The 22,511-nt window shown below is 39.8% G+C and overlaps 1 protein-coding gene across 1 annotated transcript in view; it reads right to left on the bottom strand.

Moving 5' to 3' along the window:
• Positions 1-50: 50 nt before the first annotated feature.
• ezrb (ezrin b) overlaps positions 51-22,511 on the bottom strand; it is a 30,648-nt gene continuing 8,187 nt past the window's right edge. The window contains exons 4-14 of the mRNA XM_086264513.1: positions 17,805-17,900; positions 15,743-16,017; positions 14,746-14,829; positions 14,492-14,638; positions 9,461-9,557; positions 8,826-8,989; positions 6,614-6,744; positions 5,755-5,915; positions 4,346-4,438; positions 3,950-4,186; positions 51-2,052 (exon numbers count right to left, since the gene is read on the bottom strand). Coding sequence (XP_086120639.1) covers positions 1,888-2,052; positions 3,950-4,186; positions 4,346-4,438; positions 5,755-5,915; positions 6,614-6,744; positions 8,826-8,989; positions 9,461-9,557; positions 14,492-14,638; positions 14,746-14,829; positions 15,743-16,017; positions 17,805-17,900 — 1,650 coding nt within the window. The 3' untranslated portion in view covers positions 51-1,887. The remainder of the gene's footprint in view (positions 2,053-3,949; positions 4,187-4,345; positions 4,439-5,754; positions 5,916-6,613; positions 6,745-8,825; positions 8,990-9,460; positions 9,558-14,491; positions 14,639-14,745; positions 14,830-15,742; positions 16,018-17,804; positions 17,901-22,511) is intronic.

Raw genomic sequence — 22,511 nt, 5'->3', positions numbered from 1 at the left:
AGAGCTCATCTTGAAAGGAAATTTCTGCATCAAGTTTCATTTTCAATTCATTGAACATCTGGTGACTTCTTTTATTCAAAAACACAAACATCAATCTCACAACATCCCAAGCCAGAACCAGTCCCAAGTCTTTGGACTACCTTTTCATACAGTTTGGCTTTGTAATGCCAACGCCTGACAAAGCTATTATCATCAGCGCCCAGCAGTCGTTGTTTGGGAGAACATGAAAATTGATACAACCTCCAAAGCAATCCATCCTGTCATCCTGGTCTGTCTTTAACACTGTAAACCCAGAACAATGACAGAATGACCAGAAAATTCTAATATTTTTTGAAAATTGATTTTATTGAACCTCCTGACAAATATATATATTTATATTAATTTGCATATATGAGTTTTAATTTGTATCAGATATGATACACTTGGCTTTACATGGTTAAACCCACATGGGCTAGCAAGGCTAAGACTCAGAGGCATAAGGCAAACCCATTAAAACATCCCGGTCCAGAAAGAATGAGGACAGAAGTGTCTACTTACTTTGAAATATATATTTTACAAAGTACACACAGACATGTAATCTTTTTTTTTTTAATTGCCAAATTCTTAAACACCTCAATATAAAATCCTGTTCATATACAAAGTCCAGCAGAGCTGTGAGTCAGTAAATACTAATAAATGTCCAGAAAGGAGAACATGAGACTTGGTTTTATTCAATCTGGGTCAGTCCATGAAACTCTGGAGATGTAACACAAACAAAAAAAAAACCCCAAAGGTTTTCAGAATTGCATCTTATTGTTGTTGTTTTTTGTTTTTTGGGTGACTAAGCACCTTGGCTGAGACGTGTCGAGCGGCTGTCTGGGACTGACCCCTGCAGAGGGGCGACCAAAGGCCACTTTAGAGTGTGAAAATGTTCGTTTCTCACTCTTCAGTGACATGACACGGAACAGGCAGAAACAGAAATATTAAACCTGCTCTCAAGAAAAAGATGCATCGCTGTTCTGTGAACTGCATGGCAAAAAAACAATAATAATAATGTTATTAATAATAATAATGATAATGATAAAAGTACCTAGATAGCTAGAGATCTTCTGACGTGATTTTAATAGCATGCAGCTGAATATATTTCCTACGGTAAAAAATAATAATTTACAATGAATATTTCTTTAATTTATTGATCTAAAGGAAAACATATGGAACATAAGACCGTTGTTGTTTGGTCAATATATAAAATCTTTAAAACATATTGAATGTTTTGTTATCAGAAGATAGCAAAAATATACAAACCAAAATGAAATACCCTTTTTAAATGTCCCATATATAAATATCCAACTAGGGATTAATTTTTTTAACCTACAGAATAGCAATATTAAACATAAATGGAAGTGTTCAAATATGATGGAAAATAAAAACTATTTTTCTGCTCGTTCCCCCTTTCTGAGTGGTCGCCATGAACAACAAACGGTCCTCCATCAAAAATAAGCAAAGCTTGTACTATTTTCTCTCTGTGCGCATCATAAAATACTAAAATAATTTGGCTAATCCCCCACTCCATCCCACCTCTAAAAACAGATGACTATTTTTGGTCTGAATTGCTCAAATTACACAATTAAATACACAAACGGGAAATGAAACACTAAGTAGAGACAAAAGGGAAAGTTTTTGGCACTAATATTTCTTCAGAGGGTTTGCAAAGCCCTGCATCCAGCAGGGCACACATAACAGGAGTTTCTTGCTCTCTGTAGTGATGCTTCTGCTCTGCTTATACTGCTTCAATTCAGTCTGCAGCAGTGTGTTAAACATGTCCGGGTATGGTTGTGTGTTGATCTGGCAGTCGAAGAGTGAGATATGTAGTGACCATTCAGAAAGGGTACGTTTTCCGAGGGCTCCTTATAAGGCTTCGAACTCATCGATCCTCTGCTTGGTGTTGCCCTGCCTGATCTGTCGCAGAGTCTTGTATTTGTCTCGGCCAGCTCGCACGTTCTCACTGTGGAGGAGGTCGTTGGCGGTATTCTTGGATTCATCACGTGCCTGAGCCAGCTCTGAGGTCAGGGCCTGAGGGTGGAGGAAAGGAAGAAGAATGAGATCTGAGGGCAAAAACCAACAATGCCGCCTCTTATACAGTTCCATGAATGAGTCACCGTGTCCATTTTAGCTCACTATAGCCTCGAACTTTATACCCCACAAAGACATATGTGTTAATCAGTCTTTAACCTTCCATCTAGCAAATGCACATCATGTTTGGCACCTCCTACACAAAACAGTAGTTTGGAAACTCAGTTTCTGCATTTACACGTGGATGAGGACAACAAACATTTTTCCCTCTTTTTTTTTGCCGTGAGACATCAACATCTCTGTATGATTAGAGTTCTATCAAGAGTTCTATCAATGTGTGTTGCTTTAGCGATAAACATTTTTTGTTTTTTTTTTCTTTTCTTTATAAAAACACCAGTGTATGTGACGATGTAGCCTAAATTGCATACAGTGTTTCCAGCAGTGATCATTTGTCCAAGCTGTCTCCTGCTGTTTGACACGTGTGAGAAAGGACGGCTTGTCCTGATCTGATTCTCCTGACACTTTCTGAAGTTCATGGCTGAAAACAGGCTGTGACGACGTTCCTGTAAAATCACTACAGTTTGCTTGATCACTTCTAGATTGGTCCATTAAAAAAATGAAAAAAGGGCTTGAATATATTCTTCAGCCCTGAGAATTTTACACCGTTATCTCCTGTAAGTTAAACTTGGCTCAAAAATCAAATACATTTCCATGCATCTGCAAGAGATTTGGAAAAATTTCTCAGCAGATTCAAAATTTTCTTCCAAACTCTTGTAGTTTTCCCATTAAAAACAATATGACTATTAGAAACAGAAAATATATATTGGTCTGCGGCAGTTTCTGTGGCAGGAAACTGAGAGCTGACTTTATATAAAGTAGTGAGCAGTAAAGTTTTTGCTCTCCACACAGGAAGCGACAATCAACTGGGCAATCGGCGATAACAGAAAGTCAATGACATATCTAGCAACTTGAAGCAATGACGAGTGAAATAACCTCTGGCCATGTGAAGTTTTTGCAACTTCTAGATGAGCACTTAGTTAATATTGATGTGAGTGAAACAAAAGATGCTGTTAACTGTTATATAGTATGGCGTGGTAAATGCCTTGACAACCAGAGCCCAAATCGTCTGCTAGCGACCAACTGTCAAAGCGATGCGTGATGAGCAGTTCGCTTCCTGCATAAACGCCCCTCATTTCTGAACGCAGCTTTGAGATAGGATACAGGGCGATCAGGTGACTGAGCTGGTCTCCAACATCAAGTTCAAACATTCAAAGGTACCGCTGATTTCAACTTCCTGATGTTATAGTCTAGTATAGATAATCGAGCCAGAGCTCAACAGCTTTGGTTCTACGTGAAGGTCGAAAGAGAAGTGATAACAGGATGAATGCGGTGAAACTTGTAATCTTTCAATTTTAACAGAAACTACAGCTGTGAACTGGCTTTTACAGAATGTAGTGCTATTCTAGTCTTATGGACTGCAAAAATTGCTTTGGTGTTAATAGTGTTTAAGTTAGATCAAGGCTTCAATGAGAACTCTGATGCATTCAATAACACCAGGCCCTTCTGTGCTTTCACAGCCAAACTGTTTGTTCCAGTTAAACTCTTCTCTGTCTAGACTTGTTTCAAGCTGTCAGCTAATTCGGACTAAGATTACCTGAGGAGGAAGTTCTATTTCTAAATCTGTCTGTACAGATCTTCTACCCTAATGTTGGGTAACACAGTAACAGATAAGCATGAAAGCAGGTAATTCTTCCTGATTATTTAACTGAATTGCAGGAACCACACACGCAGCACTGTTTTTGTGTTCTATTCTTAACACAGCTGATAACCTCAGATAAAGGTGTTAATGTGCCATCACGCTCGCCAACGACTGACTGTGTGAGGTGCTAGTTTTCACCTTCAGCTGTTTCTGGACGCGCTCGTTCTTCTCGGCCTCAGTCAGGCGATCCTCCTCGTTGCGGTGGTCGTTGATGCCTTCCACGTGCAGGTCGGCGCTGTGCATGCTGGTGTTGTCGTCACTGTTGTCATCCATGAGGTGGTCGTACATGGGAGGAGGTGGTGGCGGCAGAGGCGTCGTCATCACATTGTTCAGCTCCTCCTTGGTTTTAATCAGATCGTCCTGGGCCTCACGGGCCTGGTGATGACAGAGAAGGTCAGTCAGCTCAAAATCAACGCTATAGAATTTCTAACTGCAAATATAAGGTAGGCAATAATTTAATTCAGTCCTTGTTTCAGACAGAAACAGCTGAGTGAGCCTGAGTAAACGGCACTATGGTCACATTAAAGCTCTCACCCTGAGCTGCCATGAGTTGGCCTCCTCCTCCTTGCGTTTCTTAGCCTCCTCGAGCAGGCTGATCTTTGCTGTGTGCTCTGCCAGCTCAGCAGCCTGACACACACACACACACACACACACACACACACACACACACACACACACACACACACACACAAAAGAAAACAAGAAATAAGAGTAACATATTATTTTATACAGAATGGCAAATAAAGACTCTTGTAGCATCCAGAAAAAATACATCTCATTTTGCTCATGTCTGTTGTCTTATACTACCACTATACTACTTCTATGCCTACACTTCAAGAGACTAGAACCTTCTCCTTCTAATGAGAAACTAACCTAACAGACCACAATTGTTTCAAAGCATTTCAAAGAGTTTCCAAAAATAAATATAGGCAGCTTGATTTATTATAAGTGTCATATTAAATGACCTTTTTTCCCTGTTATGTTTTTACTTCTCCTCCCAAAAATAAAGAAACTTTGTTAATCAGATTTTAAATTTTCTGTAAGAATTAATTTTAATGTTAGTTTAAACCTTCCTCTGATCTTTCACTTATTTGATATTTTTAGCTTTAAGCCTCAGTATGCATTACAAAAATATAAAATATATATATTAAAAAATTCTAAAGAGTCACAAAGAAAACAGGTAGATTTAAAACTACATTTGATTACTAATTCAGAAAATATGATAGGAAACCAGTGTAAAAACTGTAATAGTTCATTTTTGGATTATTGCAAACTGCCGGCATCATTAAAAAAAGAAATAATGAAACAGGAAGCAGCTGTCACTGTGAGGAGGCATCTTAATTAAACCTAACCAGACCGTGTAGCCTCTCTGGGTGTTGTGGTACATTCCTTCTCACAACTACAACAATGTCAACGGCTTGTCTTTCACCACACTGAAGTATACCCTGCTCAGCATTAAACGGCACGCCTTCTCTAGCTGTTCAGTGGGTGTAGGCTGCCTCCAGCAAGCCATGAAATTATGTGAAAGGTGCTCGACTGGAAAATGAAGTTAGTGAAAACACTATCGTTAATGAGATACGTGGGTTCAAACAAGTTCGTATCAATGCTCTCACACGTCTTCTGTGAGCGGAAGCTGCACATGGACTTAATCCATTACAAATGCCTTAATGGGGTTTAAGTAAAGAGGGCGTCACAGCAGGTGTCTAATAAAACTGTGTCTGGTGCCTGAATGTGGAGTAGGAACCACAGCTTTTCGTGTCAGGACAGTTGAACTGAAGCACAGTCTTGCAGGTGGTTCTGAGGGGCTGTTAGCGGTGTGGACCAGCTAGACACTACAAAATGCTTTTGTCTGGATGCTTATCATGAGCATCCACCTATGTAACAGTATTGAAATGAGAGGAAAATAAAGGAAAAATCACAAAAGACTGATTTAAAACACTGACCAGCTGCTCCTGACTCTTCTTCTGTTGCTCAGAGTGGCGGGCCAGCTCCTCTTTAGCCAGCAGGGCAGCCTGACGCTCTGCCTCCAGACGAGCTGCCTCCTCCTCTGCTCTCCTGCGCTCCTGCTCCAGCATCATGGCTCTCTGCACCTGGTCTTGCAAATCTAACATGCAAAAAGAGGGGGAAAGAAAATATAATATGACACAAATACTTTATCTAAACGTGTAGATATTTATGTTCATATGTTATTTTTTTCATTATCTTATAAGCTAACAGAGCAGCAGTATATATCTGTATATTTGTTACTATTAACTGAGACCACCACCTCACAGCAGTCTCTTAATAAGGAAGTTCAATAAAAAGTAAACCTGTCAGATGTCAAACATGTTTCCTGAATACCAACAAAGCTCTGCACCATGACTGCGTGAATGCTTTCTTATTTATAATGCTCCAGGTGTTTGATCAGCTGGAATTTAAATCATTTAACAACAAACACTGGAAATCAGAGTTAATTTACAACCAGACTGCTTCCGTAAGTCAATCAAATTGTTTAGTCTTTTGTTTATGACAAAAAAGCAGAGAGTCCATTCCAAGATGTAGTTTTTGTTCCTCTGTTTTGAATACAGAGCCATATGTAATCAAAAAGACAATGACTACTAATAACTGTGCTTCATGCCATGCTGCTTTTAGTGTTATTTTGCGGGCAGGGGGTTGCCTTTGATTAATCATTTAATTTACACAACAAGTAAACTGAATGCATATCCTAATGACCTATTGTTACCAACCTGCATAACAACACATACACACATATTCCAAATATTTTCACACACACACTCAGATACATCTTTCCCCTCGCCTCACCTTTCTCTGCCTTCTTGGTCTTCTCCTCAAACTGGTAGAGCCTCATCATCAGGTCCTGCTTCTCTTGCTCCATCTGCTCCTTCTCTTTCTCAATGGCCTCTCTCTTCTTCTTCTCATTCTCCAGCTGGGCTCTGCAGATAACAGAAAGCAGCCGTGAGGACACAAACAGAACTGATGTAGTTGATACATGGTTACTGCAAAAGGCACACACACAAACGTGGCATTTGGTGCATGTTTGCAAAAACTGCTCTATAAGAGCTAGTGAAAACAACAAGACATTTAAATATGATTTTTTTCACGCAGTCATATTATACAGGTGAAGTCTTGTGATTTTAAGTTGCATGACACTCACAAAGACTTGGCAAACTGAATGACTTCAGGGTTTATGAGAGCTATAAAAAGCTGGCGTGAAATCAGCTGATAGAAGGATGTGAGCAGAGCCCTCAGTAACCAAGAATTTTACTCACAGCAATGAAATTATTGGCTTCAGTTAATTTTTTAACTAATTGTTTGTCCACTAAATGTCCAAATAATTCATTAGTAACTTAGCAATTAACTTTTATATACTGGGTTATGATTAATTAATTATGATTCATTCTTAAACACCATTTTAGTCTCTTACAAACTCTTGGAATCCACTATAATTTTAAAATACTCCACAGCCGGACTTTGTTTGTCTCTCAGAAAACTTTATGTCAATCTGCCTTAATCTAAAAAACTGAACGGTTCATTTTCTCAAATTTGGGATAAGTTATTCATCTCTCTATTCCCTATTCTTAGTTAAACTTCATTTGACTCTCTTCGCATCCTGCTCATATCTCCTGCTGCAGAAAAAAACCTGATATCTCTCTGGGTTTGTTAATGTTTAAACGGGACATGAAATGCTACACACATCAAAGCTAATATACACAATTGATCACTGCTCTCAAAAACTGGCATAGATGTAACACTGTCTGTGAAGCTGGATTTAAGAAATAAGTGCTTAAAGTTTAGCGCCATTTTCTTTTAGCGTGACGTCGTGTGATTGGCTGGTTGCAATAGATTTACATTAGTTATTGTTAGCTAACTAATGATAGAATCGATAATACCGAGGAAAATAACGACACTAAAACTAGGGGATCGCAGTTGTGTTGCCCTAAATAGAACAATGAGTTCTATGTTAAGAAACTGAGCCAATAGTTTCAATTTCCACTGTCTGTCTCTTTAGCAGTAATTGGCTGCTCGCTGTTTGGCTAGCTGCACTCAAACAGGAAAATCCAGCTGTTAGCCATAATATTTGGGTTTGTAAAGCACTTTATAAATGAGTACTTAGTAAGGTATTTAGTTTTAGTGTCATTATTTTCAACTGAGTTATTGATTCTCACTAAATAGACTTACATTAGTTTATGTTAGCTATTACCGCAACCAACCACATGACATCACGCTCCGCACAGACAGATGGCGCTAAACATGGTTTTAAAACTTTAAGCATTTATTTCTTAAATTCAGTTTCACAGACAGTGTTACATCTATGTCAGTTTTTGAGAGCAGGGATAACTGAATTAAGTTAGCCTTTGTGTAGCGTTTCACGTCCCTTTTAAATAAAGTTTCATAAGGGACTCATCGTAAACCATCTGGTAATTATGTTTGAACACCAGTCAACCCGATTACTGGACAGACTGCGGGCTACTATGCGCGAGCCTGAACTGGTGATCTGATGTCTCTCTCTCTGGTATTCACTGTTGTTGTCTGTTCATGGTTGTCTGTGTTTGAACAGCTGTGTGGGACAGACAGTGAGCTGACAGCTGCTGTTGAGATCAGGGTCAACATCCATTCAGCTCAGTGAACACAGAAAGTACATTTCCTACACTTCACCTTTTTTGTAGTTATTATATCAAACCTCTAATATTTTCTGTGCACCCTTTTCTTTCCTCCCTGACCTCTAAATAAAAATCAATCAAGTTACTGTGAAAATAATAACTGATAAGGGGTGTTAGTAGCAGCTGCAGCAATGACGTGTTCTAATGTTGTGGTTGATTGCTCATTTTATTCACAGCTGACTCAGTGAAAACACATCAGCTCTTATCAAAATCTCAGTGAATGGCACGAGGGTAAAACCATAATAGTCTAGAGGGTTTATGTTCTTACTTATGTTCTTAAGACAACAGTTACACAATAATTTTTAAGTGTGAAACTACTTCTTAAATTACACTCATCTCCACAATCTGCGTACCTCTCCATCTGCTTCTGGTGTTTCTCCTCTTTGGCCTGGGCCTTCATCTGCTGCACCTCAATTGTGTCGGGTTTACGGCGACGCATGTACAGCTCGTGGTTGCCCATGCACAGGTGCAGGATGCGCTTGTTTATGCGCAGTCTCGGGGCGTAAAACACAAAGTCCTGAATTTGGGAAAAGAATCAAACAATAAGAACGATAAGGAGAAAACAGAACAGACACTGGGCTGAATAATGAATACTGGTGCTAAAAAAAAAAAAACAACCTCCACTCGTAGTAAAAGGCAGAGCAGCCTGAAGTGCACAGATAAGGTTTATACCACTTGCTTTTTTGTGTGTGTCTGCAGTCAATCACTAACAGTGCTGCCTAGAAAGCGGCTCTGGCTATTCTTTATGCTCGATTGTAATGGGAGATATGCCTAATGGTTTCCCCCTCCGCTGCAGAGAAACATGATACCACAGGCAAAATGGAAGCAGCGAGCTTAAATACAGAAACACACTGTAACCCAATACGCCCTGAAAAGCCTGATATTAAAGACAAAGAATGCTTTAAGTAAGGGAAATTACATAGAAAAATAGGACCTTTGAAAGAAGAGGTGTGTGTTTGTATGTGATTGCTTAGATGAGATTTCTCACCGGAGATTTCTTGTCAATAGGCTTGATGATGAATTTCTTATCATTGAAAGAAATGTTTCTGATTTCACTCCAGGGGAAGCCAATCTTAGGGGTCAGTCTGAAGGAGAAAGCACAAGAAAATAAATGTGAAATATATGGGATAATGTGGATGTCCACTGGGACATAATAATAATCATTTTCTGATATAGTGTGACCTTCCTGCATGTTTCCACTGAGATAGATAATGGTGCCAATACAGTGTTTTAAACAGAAAAACCTGAATTGTCTGCTAAGTACGAGTGCATTTTTCCACCAAAAATGTTGTACATAATTAACCACAGCTTTCTTTTTTCACACTGTAAAAAACTGATTGCTCTTGGTCTTCTCTTGTATGAACTGTTTTGTTATCTAGGTGGCCTAAAAAAACATCAGTATTTACACCTCCGCCTCTTTAAAAAAAATGGACTTGCACAGAGCATGATGACGAAATAAAATACTACATCACACCCAGTTTTTATTGTCTTCATACTGGTTTCAGGTCTCGTCCTGAGGTTTTATTGCTGGTTTACACGGCATTGAAAGGTTTAGCACTTTCATCCTTAGACAAGTGTCTCTTTCATTCTGTTCCAAGCTCAAAATACTGACCTACAATGACAAAGATCTTAATAAAATTAGACTTTTTAAGTAGCTTGAGTGATTACTCCAATAAAATTTATTTTAATACAATTTAAGTAATGTTTCCAGCACTTTCCTTGGAATAATGTGCATTCTTATCAGTTGTTATTAATACTTCAGCTCCAGCGGTTAGTAGATTAATAGACAAGTAATCAGCAACTGAGAAGCAAGTCATCGTTTCACTTTTCTCGAATTTATGCTAAAATCTCTACTTATAGTTTTTCAAATGTAAAAAACTCACTTTTTATGTCACATTATTTTATTTTGGACTAAACAACCAAACTGAAGGCAGTTTGGAGTACATTTGTGACTCTCAATTCTAGCCCCATTTATTATAAGAATACAGACAGTTTACATATCATAAAGCTATAGAAATACACTGAACAATCTCATTTGGATCTCATTTCATTCATTCTGAGTCAGAATAATCCTCTTAGCATGGATTTCAGTAACGAAGTAGGAGGGATGAATCTGGGGTGTGGCAGGCTACTTGTAGTGCCAGAAAAAAAAACGGAACAAATGCCTGTCTTTCGACACAATGGAGAGGCCCATAATGTGATGATCTGAAAAAGCAGCCGCACACCTGCCAACGAAACTATGAAACTATGAAACTATGAAACTATACTCCCTGAACTGGAATTTCGCTCCAGCTGACCCTGACACATGCCTGTGGAATTGAGAAAACAATGTGGAAGTTATCTGCTGCGTATTTCTATCACACTTCTGTGGTCTACGGAGGTGTGCTTTATCAACTCATTTTGGTAGCACAGAACTCTTTGCTCAAAACTTGTTTCGATTTTTGCTTTGAAAAGGAGAAACCATGAATAAATGGATTTTACTACCAAGTCTCTCTTTTAACTAATTCACTAATGTATAAGAATTCATGTGTAAGAAATATTAGCATTTGATTGCAATGGCTCCAAAAACTAAATATATGAGTAATAAAAGGTGTGCTCCAGCTTCAAGTACTGCTGCAGTCTGTAAATGAAAATTTGTTGTAAATTGACAGTAAAAGGTCAGATAATGATAGCTGCACAAAGCTGAAGAGATAACAGAGAGTAATGCTGCATACTCGGGATACTCTGAGACAGAGCTGCATGGGTGCAGCCGTCTTTGCTTCAAGCTGTACACTGGTCCTACAAAAAGCTATGTTGTAGCTGTTTACTGGCAACAGGGGGCAGTGTCAAGAAAATGTGTGGAATAACTGGTCTGTGGGCTACTCTTGTTTGAGTTTCTGCTGTTATGTGTCCTTTTGCTGAGCTCTCATTGCGAAAGACTTTGCACCTCCGAGACTGATTCTCAGCTGGAAAAGAGTGCATGCCCACTCCGGATCAGAATGGAACTGAAAGGCAGACTGGTGTGGCATCTTGGTGACAGGGATACTGTATCGGAGAGAAGGCAAAGCTATAGATTTACAAGCTGGACGCAGTGACCAAAAGAATGATATTGGAGATAGAACTGGCAAAAAGGACCTTCCCTCAAAGGGAGTCTGTACTCAGTGTCAGAGATAAGGAGAGGAGATCAGTCATTCAATAGGGACTCTGAGTAGAGCCACTAAAGGAAGTGGTTCAGGCATTTGACAAAGACCTCTCCTGGGTGCAATGTTTCCGGCATGTCCTACTGGAAGGAGTCACTGTGGCAGACCCAGGACACAATCAAGAGTTTGTGTCTCTAAGTTGGCTTGGAAACACCTTGGTGTCCCCATGGAAGAGCTGAAGGAGGTGGCCAGGAAAAGAGATGACTGGGCGTCTCTGAGTGGACTGCTGTCCCCACGAGCCGGCCAAGTAGCAGAAAACAGATGATGGCTGTTAAAAACAATGAAAACTGTCCACTGCAGCTGCTGTTTATGTCTTTCATGCTGCTTTTTGGAGCTTTTTTTTTAATTAACAATATTTCCTCTTCATGGTCCCCCTGTCTGCTTATGCAAAGTTAAAATTCCAACCTACATCAAAATCCCCTGCACACAAGCGCATCTGTACAGGTTGCATACCCAAAATCATTCACTCTATGTAGTAAAATGCCTCCACAAACAGACACAATTCTCCTTGAGACACCAGACTCATTCTGCTGATAATATCATTTATTATTTGCTGACTTTAGTAGCTAGCAGAACTAACTTACATCTGAATGTGCCACCAATTAATTTAAGAACCATCTCATTATGCTTAGGCCCAACTGGTTACCAGTTTTTAGGCCTGGGGATTGCAACGATGATGGACAGGAGTCACAAATCATCACTTTCACCGACTGACAAAGAAGTCTAAACTAAAGCTTAAATGAGTGACTAATTAAGAAACAACCGTGTGGTAATATGTGGCATTAACAGCTACTCAACGAACAAAAAGGCAAAAATTATCAGCCGGCATCTTTACTCTTTTAAAATATGCATCAGTAATCTACCGAAAATCCCAATATTGGTCAGGCTCTATAACAAAAAAATTTATTAAAGTAACTTGTATTGATATAAAAAATATATATGAATAACTGTTTCAGGTCCAGTGTGTCATTCAAGCTTGGACTATTCAGTGCTACACAGTTAAGGCCAATTAAGAATCTATTTATTACACCCGTTTAACTCCTAAATGCTAAAAAGTGAATTTAGTGTGTGAGGCTGCACTTGCCTGCTAAAGACAAAGCTTTGGCTGAAAAAAAGCAAAAACTGCCCTTTAAAAATGAGCTACAGCAGCGGGAGCAGAAGGAGTTAATCCAGCTCCAGCCTGGGTGAAACCTTGGCTGCACTGTTGCATTGTGGGCCGGCTGCCCTCATTGGAGAGAGAGTGTTGTAGGTTTGCTTCGCATTCTTAAGTGCTGCACAGCTTGAAAAACCAGTCGGCGTAGCCATGGTTACAGCAGAGGGCACCATGGAGGAGAGGCATTTTTATGCTGATCCCAGCGAGCGCACAAAGAGACACTCACACGAGACCTGGTCTGATTCCTAACAATATATTTGCTCTCTTCTTGGAGGTTTCATACCTCAAGCTGTTAAATTAGACTTAAAGTGAAATGAAGTGCAGGAATGACTCAAACACAATGGCAGTAAGGGTAATTAAATCATTTAGATTTGAGAGGACAATAAACCAAGCTTGTAAATGTTCAGTTAGAGGCCTGATGAGGGAGCTGAGATGCCAAGCTTTCTCTTTAAAATGTCACCATTGTGCTGTGCTCATTTGTTCCACAGACATAGCAGACCGCACTGCATGGCAGGAAAGTGGACAAACTTAATACGTGAAGAGTGACAATCAAAGCCAAAGCTGGCAGCTTTTCCAAGCACGGGGTCAGTGACTGAAATGCAAGTCATCTGGGATGGCGTGCCCCTTTAACACAGTGTACTTCACTCCAGTAACCACACACAGGAGGCCACAGGGGATCTCAGAAGTCATTTCACCAAACCAGACGGTGATTATCTCCCAAAGTGTCTTGGCCTACAAACAAAGTGGAAAATCACAAGCAATGCCAGAAAGCAATGTGGAAACACCCAATCACCGGTGTGTGTTGGATCTCTCAAAAAGTAGGTCTGCCTTCAAGCACAGCACCACAAACTGATCAAAGGATAGAAAAAATACAAACATTTACTTTGTTTTATTTGTTTGTTTTTAACAGAAAAAATGGGTAGAGATTGACTGTACACTTTAGCCTGGTTAAGCAAGTTTATCTCAGTGTTACCAAAGGTGAGAACGAGAACTGAATCAGATGGAATGAAAGGCGAGGCAAAATGTCTGCAGCTTTTGTATATCATCTGCATGTTTAAATGGCCCAAAAATGGGTCAGGAGATTTTTTTTCCCATTCAGAATTATGTAGAGCATGAAGTGAACCTCTACAAACAACTGATAACCTTTATCTCTAAAAGAGATTAGGTCACAGTCACTCAAGGCAGTCAAAAAATAAGTACTAAAGTCATGAAACCACATTATGTGCCAATTTGTGGTCCAAAACCCAGAAGAACTCCAAATAAGAACCTATTATTTGACCTGCACAGCAGACTTTTGACTCAAAGTAAACTTTTTTTTTTAATTTCTAACTATCTGTATCTCCTGTGTCTTCATTGTTATTCTTGTCATACTGCCTGCTGTAGAACAGGAACAGTGATTAAGCACAGACATGAACCTGGCTCAGCCAGTTTAGTTGTGCAAATGGTAAATGGACTGGTTCTTATGCACCACTTTTCAACTGTACTTGAGCACTTAAAGCGCTTTATACAGCATGTCTCAAGCCCTTTTTCTACACCTAACACTCACACCACAGATTGCTGGTGATGGTTCAATCTGATTAGTAGATGGCCTGGTCTACCTCGTGAGCCACAGCCACCCCAGGGCCACAGCTACTCCAACAACAAGAAGAGACACCAACACAGAGGCCGTGTACTTGAAGGAGCTTACTTGTCATCCTTCTCATAAATATTGAGTCCCAAGGCGTCCACTCCCAGACGCAGCTCTGTTCCCTTCTTATTCTTGATGTCGAAGTAGTTGACTCCGTACATTTCAAGGTCCTGGGCGATCTTCAGGTACTCCAGCATAGCATCCTCCCTGCAAGAACAGGCAAAGATCAGGACATGAAAACCACAATTCCTTTTAGTAATGCAGGATTACACAAAAATAATTCTTAACAGAACTGCAGAAAAACAGTAACTCACTTCAGCATCCCGTGGTGCTCCTCGTGCCACACCTGGATCCTCTCCTCCCACTGATCTTTGGATAACTTGTGCTGTTCCATGACTCTGTAGACAGAAACAGAGAAAAAAATGTATGGGATTAATGTAGAAATATGCTATTTTCATGCAGTTTCTGTGGTATAAAGTGGAACTTTATGCTATGGGATAGCATAACGTGGCAACCCTCTGGCTGATCTGGGAATTTTGTTCTCTTATCCTGCATCAAAGATATAGTAAAAAGCACAAAATGCTGTTGAGTTACTTTAGACTTCACGCTCCATCCTAATGCATATATGTTCATGTCTGTGTGGTTGGAGGGGCTTAGAGCTGCAGGCGTGGTTTTTTTGTTGTTGTAGATTTCTAGAAGAATTTCAAATTTCTTGCTTAGATCAGTACAAGGCAGCACTTTGTTGTTTAGTTTTGCAACAATCTCTACACCTTTGGGACAGACACATAAAGCATTACGCCCAGACATTTAAAGTGCCAATCCCTGACATACCCACTCACATTTAAAATCCTGTTCCTGGTTACTAAGAGTGGTAAAATATATATATGAAGAGTAACTGCATATATCTAGGTGAGGGTGGAACAAGAGCCAATCTAAACAGATTACAAGCATAATTTGCTCTTAACTCATTGTTAATTAGAAACAATGTTTCCTCAATAAAATCCATCTCCTCTTTTGTTTCTTTGGGTGGAGACACTATGAATTTGTATTCTAATTTTTGCCTCATAACTTTTGCACTGTCCACTTCCTGCTGTGACAAAACAAATTTCCCACGTGTGGGACTAATAAAGGTTATCTTATCTTATCTTGTTTCTTTGGAGCTGGTTCAACCAGTGCTGCTGATTTTAAGCATGCTACTTCCTTTTTTCAAAGAAATTTTCCCCATTAAAAGCAAAAAAGGACAAACAACTGATTTAGATTAATAAGCCAAGTCTGCAAGTCTCAATTAGTGGCTCTGAGCTCACATCTCACCTGTGTGGCAGTAGGCGCTCAGACACTAGGTACCCAGGCCGGTGGACATCCTTATCGTAGTCTCCAAACTTGGCCTGAACAGAGTAGGAGGCCAGCAGCACGGCTGTCTCTGGTGGGCAGTAGACCTCGTCGCTCAGGATGCTCTCCTTCACCTGCAGAAAGAAGAGCTTCTGGGTGATCTCCTGGATCAGCTCCTCAGAAACGTCCTCAGGGAAGAACTTGCCACGAAACTTGAACTGCAGGGGGTTCTCCTTCTTCACATCCTGAGATGACACCTGGAGAGAAATTATACAATAAACATACTCACTTACTGCCTTGATAAGTTGGTTAGATAAGAGGCTGATATCTTATCAAAGCAACTGCTATCTCAAAGTATTCCAAGTAATTTTATGGACGGGTTTTCATTTTCATTCAACTTTTCAAAATGATTGTCAAGCTGTGACTTCAGTTTCAAATTGTAAAACTGGACTGTATAAATGCCAGAACTGTCAGAGTGTAAATCAAGACTTTCTGTAGCAAGAATCATCCTGTGAATCATGATGCTATAAAAGCATGTTTTAAAAACAGTTTCTCTAACAAATTTACTATTATTGGCTACAAAACAATCACAATCGGTGGTATAAATAATGGATTTGATCCACACTTTAAACCGTATGAAACCCATTGCGCTGTAATGACCTAAAAAGGGGGATCTGCCCTTTCATTTAGTCGAAATAAACTTTATTAACTCCCAGCTACAGTGTGTGTTTACACAATACACCTCTTCCTCTCATTTCAAAACAGGAACCAGGCAGTCTTGATGAAGAGAATGGGACCAGGAATATTCCAGTTTGATCATTGCATTGTGCTGATGAGCTGCACTGTCAGCAGACAGTGTACAGTTTGCTGCTGCTGACTGAGGCAAGTATAACTCTCTCTTTCTCTCTCTCTCTTTCCCTCTCTCTTCGAAAAAAAATTATAAATTGACAGGACAGATTAGCATCGTTTCTGGCATTTGTTTCATTCAGAAAGGTATTACTCATAACCTTTCTTTTCAAAGCTATTAGAGATAAACAAGATCGGTGTACTCAACATTATTTTAAAAATCTGAGCTTAACCCTCCTCATGGGAGCCGAAAAAGAGGCTGGTGTACATTTCAAAAATTATCCCACACATTTTTCTTTCATGTAAAAACGTGGTGCCTCCCTCCCTGCTTCAGTTTGAGATTCAGAAGTAGCACCCAACTAGTGGTTCAAATTTGGAATCAATTATCGTCAGATCAGATTATTAGGACAGGATCAGCTGCAGAGTTGAACATGTGGACTATGGACATATGACTTTATCACCTGGCTGATTTTCTTTAGGCTGCTCCCTTATTCACAAGCTTTACATTTGATCTGGCAGATTTATTTTAATTTTAAAAACCTAATGCCCTCTTGACGCAACCCCAAAAAGGATCTGGGTCCCCTCCCGGAATCGAACCAGGGATCTTTTGTTTATCAGGCAAATGTGTGCTTTTCACAAGACTGTTTTTGTCCGTTTGATAATGCAGATCAACACTGAGCCGAGGCCAGGTAAAGTGTGTTTACTCAGGGAAAGAGAAGAACATAACAGAGGCAGCTATGGTTCACAAAGAGTTCATACTCTTTGTCAAATAATCCACCTCCAGCTGATAACATGTAGCCCTGACCCCCTCCACCCCTTCCACCCTCCTTAGCCACCGCAGCACACAGAAACCAGGTGCCATGTCATATTACGAATATAGCAATATAGCAGCTACTGACTGAATGAAAGGCAAACAAGAGACCTTTGAATACATCGCCCCCTCAGAACAATGCATTCTTTCTCTATTACTCCATACTAATCAAAAGGGAAGGGTGTGAAAGGAGCCAAGCAGACATGACATACACGCACAGTATGCAGGAATCAGGTACCATGTAATGAAAAGGAAAGTGCCCATCAAAGTATAAATAAGACACAGGTTTGGCATTATCAATAATAATAATCATTCACAATTAAGTATCAATACACACACACACACACACACACACTCACAAAAACATATTTTAAAGCTGGGTTTTACCTTTTTGTCCAGTTTTAGCCAAGTGTGGTAACCTTTGCCGTCCACATACTGAAGCCCGAAGTACCAAATTTCACGCAAGCCAATGGTTTTTACCACCTGCACAGAGAAACAGAAAGCACTCAGATTTAGCAGAGCTACAACAGCTATTCCTTTTATCGCCTAACGCACTACAACAGAAATCTTTTTGTAGCTTAATAACATTTTTATTATCTGGATGTGACACAAAGTTTTTCATTTTCAGAAAAATACAAAGATCGTGGCCTTCATGCCTTGTAATTTTCCACATAATCACACTAACTTGTAATTTTTCTCCTCTCACAATGACGAGTTGTGAAAAGGCCTTTGAAGGATTTTCAACCTTTGGCAAAGTCTATACAATCTATCCTTAAGATGACATACTCAGGTACCACAGTAATCTTGTGGACAGCCCTCATAGTATTACACATTCTCAGGCTTTAGTTAATGCAGTTAGACACTGCCAGGACAAACAAAGGTACGCTCTTAAATGCTACATGTTTGATCCCTCTGGCCACATAAGATCCTGGGCATGAACCACTGTAAAACCATTCACTGTATTCTTACTGGTCTCTGAGGATCCCTGAGGAACATTTTCTTTTAAATCACAAAAAACACAGTTAAGACAATAAGTAAATCGCCACAACAATAACTGGGAAATATCATTTTTAACGATCATTCAATATTAATAAGTAATCATGCAGCAAAACAAGACTCTTTTGATTAAATGCAACACTTAGCTAAATCCACAATGTTTTTCTCTTCTTGATAGATATCAACAAGTCCCTGAATGAAAGAAGACTGGCTTTGTTTTAGACCTTTAGATGGATTGTATTTAGTGCAGCAGCAACAAGACGAGAGCCTGGAATAAGAGAGCAAGAGCACTTCAGCCTGCATCTCACCTGTAGTGAAACTCATAAGGCTTGAGAAAACAATCGGTCCTTTCATGGTGCTTTTAGATTTGGGGTCCACAGACTGAGAGGGAGAGATACCAGAAGGAACAGCGACACATATACCTAAATGAGCTTCTGTTTCACATTCAGTTGAAGAAATCCCTGATACCACTTTGCCGTTGAAGTAATCCGTATAAGCTTACCAACAACATTGTGGTTCGCCTAAAAAAATTAACTAGCTTCCAAAATATGCTGTACAAGTTACGGACACCTGCTGACAAAGGATTTTGAAAATAATACAGTTCATTAGAGGTGGATTAAATCTGAACCCGGGGACACGGTTTTAGTGGACTGACTTCGCAGCAGGGTGATTTGGCAGGTTGCCTCGACTTTAATGGGTTGCTGCTAGTTTACCTCAATATTCGTCAAGAGCTCTGAAACCCAAGTGTACCACTTATTCCCTCCGAGTAAAACATTCCAGTTAGAAACTTAGCTTCAAGGTTTTTGGAAATTCAATTTAAGCCTTTTGATTACATTTTTAATATTAAACAAAATCCTATATGGTCACAATACCTTACTGTTAAAACTATAAAGTAAAACCAGTAAGACAGATATAGGGTTAAGGTGGTAGAAAATGAATTAATAGACTGAATCCCTTGACTATTTGTTTAAGTTTTAGCAATGGCTTAGACTCGATTGTGAGATAATAAGCTTCATCATCACTGTAACATTACATTACTGAAGTCCTGTATTGAAGTCTCTCAGCGTTTTAACTATCACTGTCTTGGTATTGGTGGAGTCAATCTGACAAACAAACCAAAGACACTACATGCTTATCACAACAGTGGCCCACCCTAAAGCACACCCTGCTTTACTGCACTATTTGACTCCGATGGGATCATCATTCACAAAAACAAACATTGGATTATATTTACTGAAACTAACAACTGAGACCACAAACTCACAAGGAAAGTGTTTACTGAAGTTAATCGTCAACTGAGTTAAAGGGTAGCTTTTCATAGACTTTAATGTAGCTGGACTACTTTTTGAAACCAGTGGAGTCGCCCCCTGTGGGCCACTAGAGAGAATGCAGGTTTAAGGCAGGCACACCCAAACAAGAGGCCTTCCTCACGTGCAGTGCACTGCAGAAAACAAGACACTTTCCCTAGTTCTCAGTACTGCAAATACTCTGTGTGGTTTAAGGAATTGTCTGTCCTCACCTTGCTAGCACTAAAGTCTTATGAAATCTGCTTATATATTTGCTACTAGTTAGGCAGCACTAACTGAAAACTCTTTATTTTGCTAATGATCAGCCTGATTCTCATCCAGAATGAGAATTTCTCATTTTCTTTCAGAGAATGTGTTACGTCCTACCTGCCAGACAGGATATTCACATAACTGAATTTTTACCCAGGAAGCTCTCTGTTAGCACTTTGTCAAGTTTATATCTTTAAGTTACACTGAAATGAAGCATCGTAAAGCAGGTGATCCGCAGTATGGGGCTAACACTGAATCCCAGAATCCCAGCTTTAGTTATGAGGCTGTAATGTCTCCTAATGTTTCTGTCCGTAGCAAAAATGACAAAATGTTTCAGACTTTTAAATTAATGACTATTACCTTACATATGAGCCTTTTTCCAGTGCTGAATTGAATGCCTTTTGGCTAACCTGTGGATGGTTTTACTAAAAAATTCTTGATGACATTACCCAGTATGAATAAGTTAATTTTCATACATAAAACCAAAGAGGCCAAAGAGGCAACCAGAACAGCTCTGCATTTTTCTGGCAATGATTAAGAAAAGAGGGGAAAACACCTGTGAAATATTTAGCAGTCAGGTTAACGCTAAAAGCCATCAGACATTGAGTGAAAGTCTCTCCTACTGGTTTATGGGAGCTCAGGCCTTGTGGTAAAAGGCAGGAATGCCACTGGCCTGAAAAAGCATTACTCACTGGATCCCCCAGGCAGACTGATCCAGAGTCTTCCAGTGACTGAGGCGGGGAAGGGAGAGGTTTCCCCCCCCAAACAAGGACCGACCACGACAAAGGTGGAGTGTGCCCTGAGGTGGGATTGCCGGTTCGAGGCAAATGACAATGACTATGACCAAGGGAGTGTTGAAAATCCAGAGTTGCTCATTTTAATAACTAAGAATAGCTCTACCATAACACAACCACAAACATCCCACATTGGAACATTTTACCTCTCTTGACAAGGAACTCAGCAATGTTTTTGTATGAATCTTTGACGTATGAGCTTGGGTGCCACATTGTTCTGCTGCCACCTGTCAGACATATTTCTTGGACTTGGATTCGGTTCAACACATTGCTGAACTGTTTAAAAACGTTGCCATGATTTCAGCTGCTTCACAGCAATTGCCCCTCCAGCTTTTAACTGATCCAAACCAGTTCTACAGAGCTGAAGCTGAAAATCTGTCGAAACCACACCGACGCAGGAGAAAGTATCTGGAGGCCGAACGTGGCCAGATTTAACTAACCACTGCTACTACTGTAAAATGCAGTGGCAGTGATTTTCCTAACTGTGGCTTAAGGCAAAACGAAAAGAAGCAGAAGTCACATGGAAGTGAAACCGTATGAGGGTGTGTAGGGGAGTGGCAGGCGTTTCTCCTTAACAGCAGCATGACAAGGACGAAGGCTATGATCAGCGCTGACCACACGGGCCACGCCAGGCCTCACATTTGCACTGGGAATGAGCTCACTGTTGTTACTCAGCATTTCCGAAGCTGCTGAACTCTATGAGGGTACTTCTGTTTTCTGTTGCCGACTGCTTTCAAGGCTTTCAAAAAATATATATATATTTTTTTTTAAATCAGGCACAAACAGACTTCAGGGCCAAGGAATTTCCAAAGTTACTGTCACACATTTAAACCTGGAGGCACAGTGAACGGTTGCTCAAAGCTTTGGAGATAATTTCCCATGCTTGGAGTAGCAAATTGTATTGATGATAAAAATAGAGCATTGTGAACTGTCTCTGGCACTCACAGAGAGAGAATGATTATCTGTGGCACACCCTACTTACAGCCATTGTAACAAGTAGGCGAATAAAGAGAGGTCAACATCAGGGTCTTTAGTTCATCTTTACTTCTACAAAACTAGTGACGATGCCTCTGCTATTTGAAAATTTGTTATGAACTGATCAGTTACATGCAAGTAATTCATACACCACTTTACACGAGACATCAAACATGACCATTTTTGAATCTGGAAGTTTTTGTTGTGATTTTTTAGGTCAATACTACACTTAACATGACTGCATTCAAATGTCTTTGACTAAAAAAAAAAAAAAATCAATCCACAGTCGGCTTTACTTTGCTATTGAAAAACAAGTTAAACAGGAAGTGGCTAAAACAATGCCTTCCCTCCCCCGGTGCTGTCGTAAAAGCCACAGAGGAGCTCATACTAATGACTCGTTATCTACATTTGGATCTTTGCTACAGAGTTTCACAATGGCGTCATAAGCAACAGGAAAGTGAAAATTAAAATGGTCTTCTTTAGTAAGGCAGGTGACCAGTAATAGCAACAAGAAACAAAGCCAGATGCTATGATTACGTAATGTCATTCACCGTAGTGGGTAAAAATATCAAACTGACTTACATCAACACTCAACTCGCCCCTGATGGAAGACTACAGAAACATAAATCTGAGGTTAAATGCCAGCACAATTAAGCTGTAAGGCTTTGCAGAAGAATGAAGCAATCAGTAATAATTTACAGTCAGTGAAGACCACCGTTCACTAGACAGCTACAGTCACAACAGGTAAATGTTTACTTCACTGTGACCACACC

This window comes from Aulonocara sp. 'chitande type north' Nkhata Bay, linkage group LG15 (genome assembly GCF_057382095.1).
Source record: "Aulonocara sp. 'chitande type north' Nkhata Bay isolate Kocher_YH1m ecotype deep benthic linkage group LG15, A_spYH_male_GT1.1, whole genome shotgun sequence".
In the NCBI taxonomy this organism is placed as follows: domain Eukaryota; kingdom Metazoa; phylum Chordata; class Actinopteri; order Cichliformes; family Cichlidae; genus Aulonocara; species Aulonocara sp. 'chitande type north' Nkhata Bay.
The sequence above is the reverse complement of the archived record's forward strand: the minus strand, read 5'-3'. Positions and strand labels throughout refer to the sequence as shown.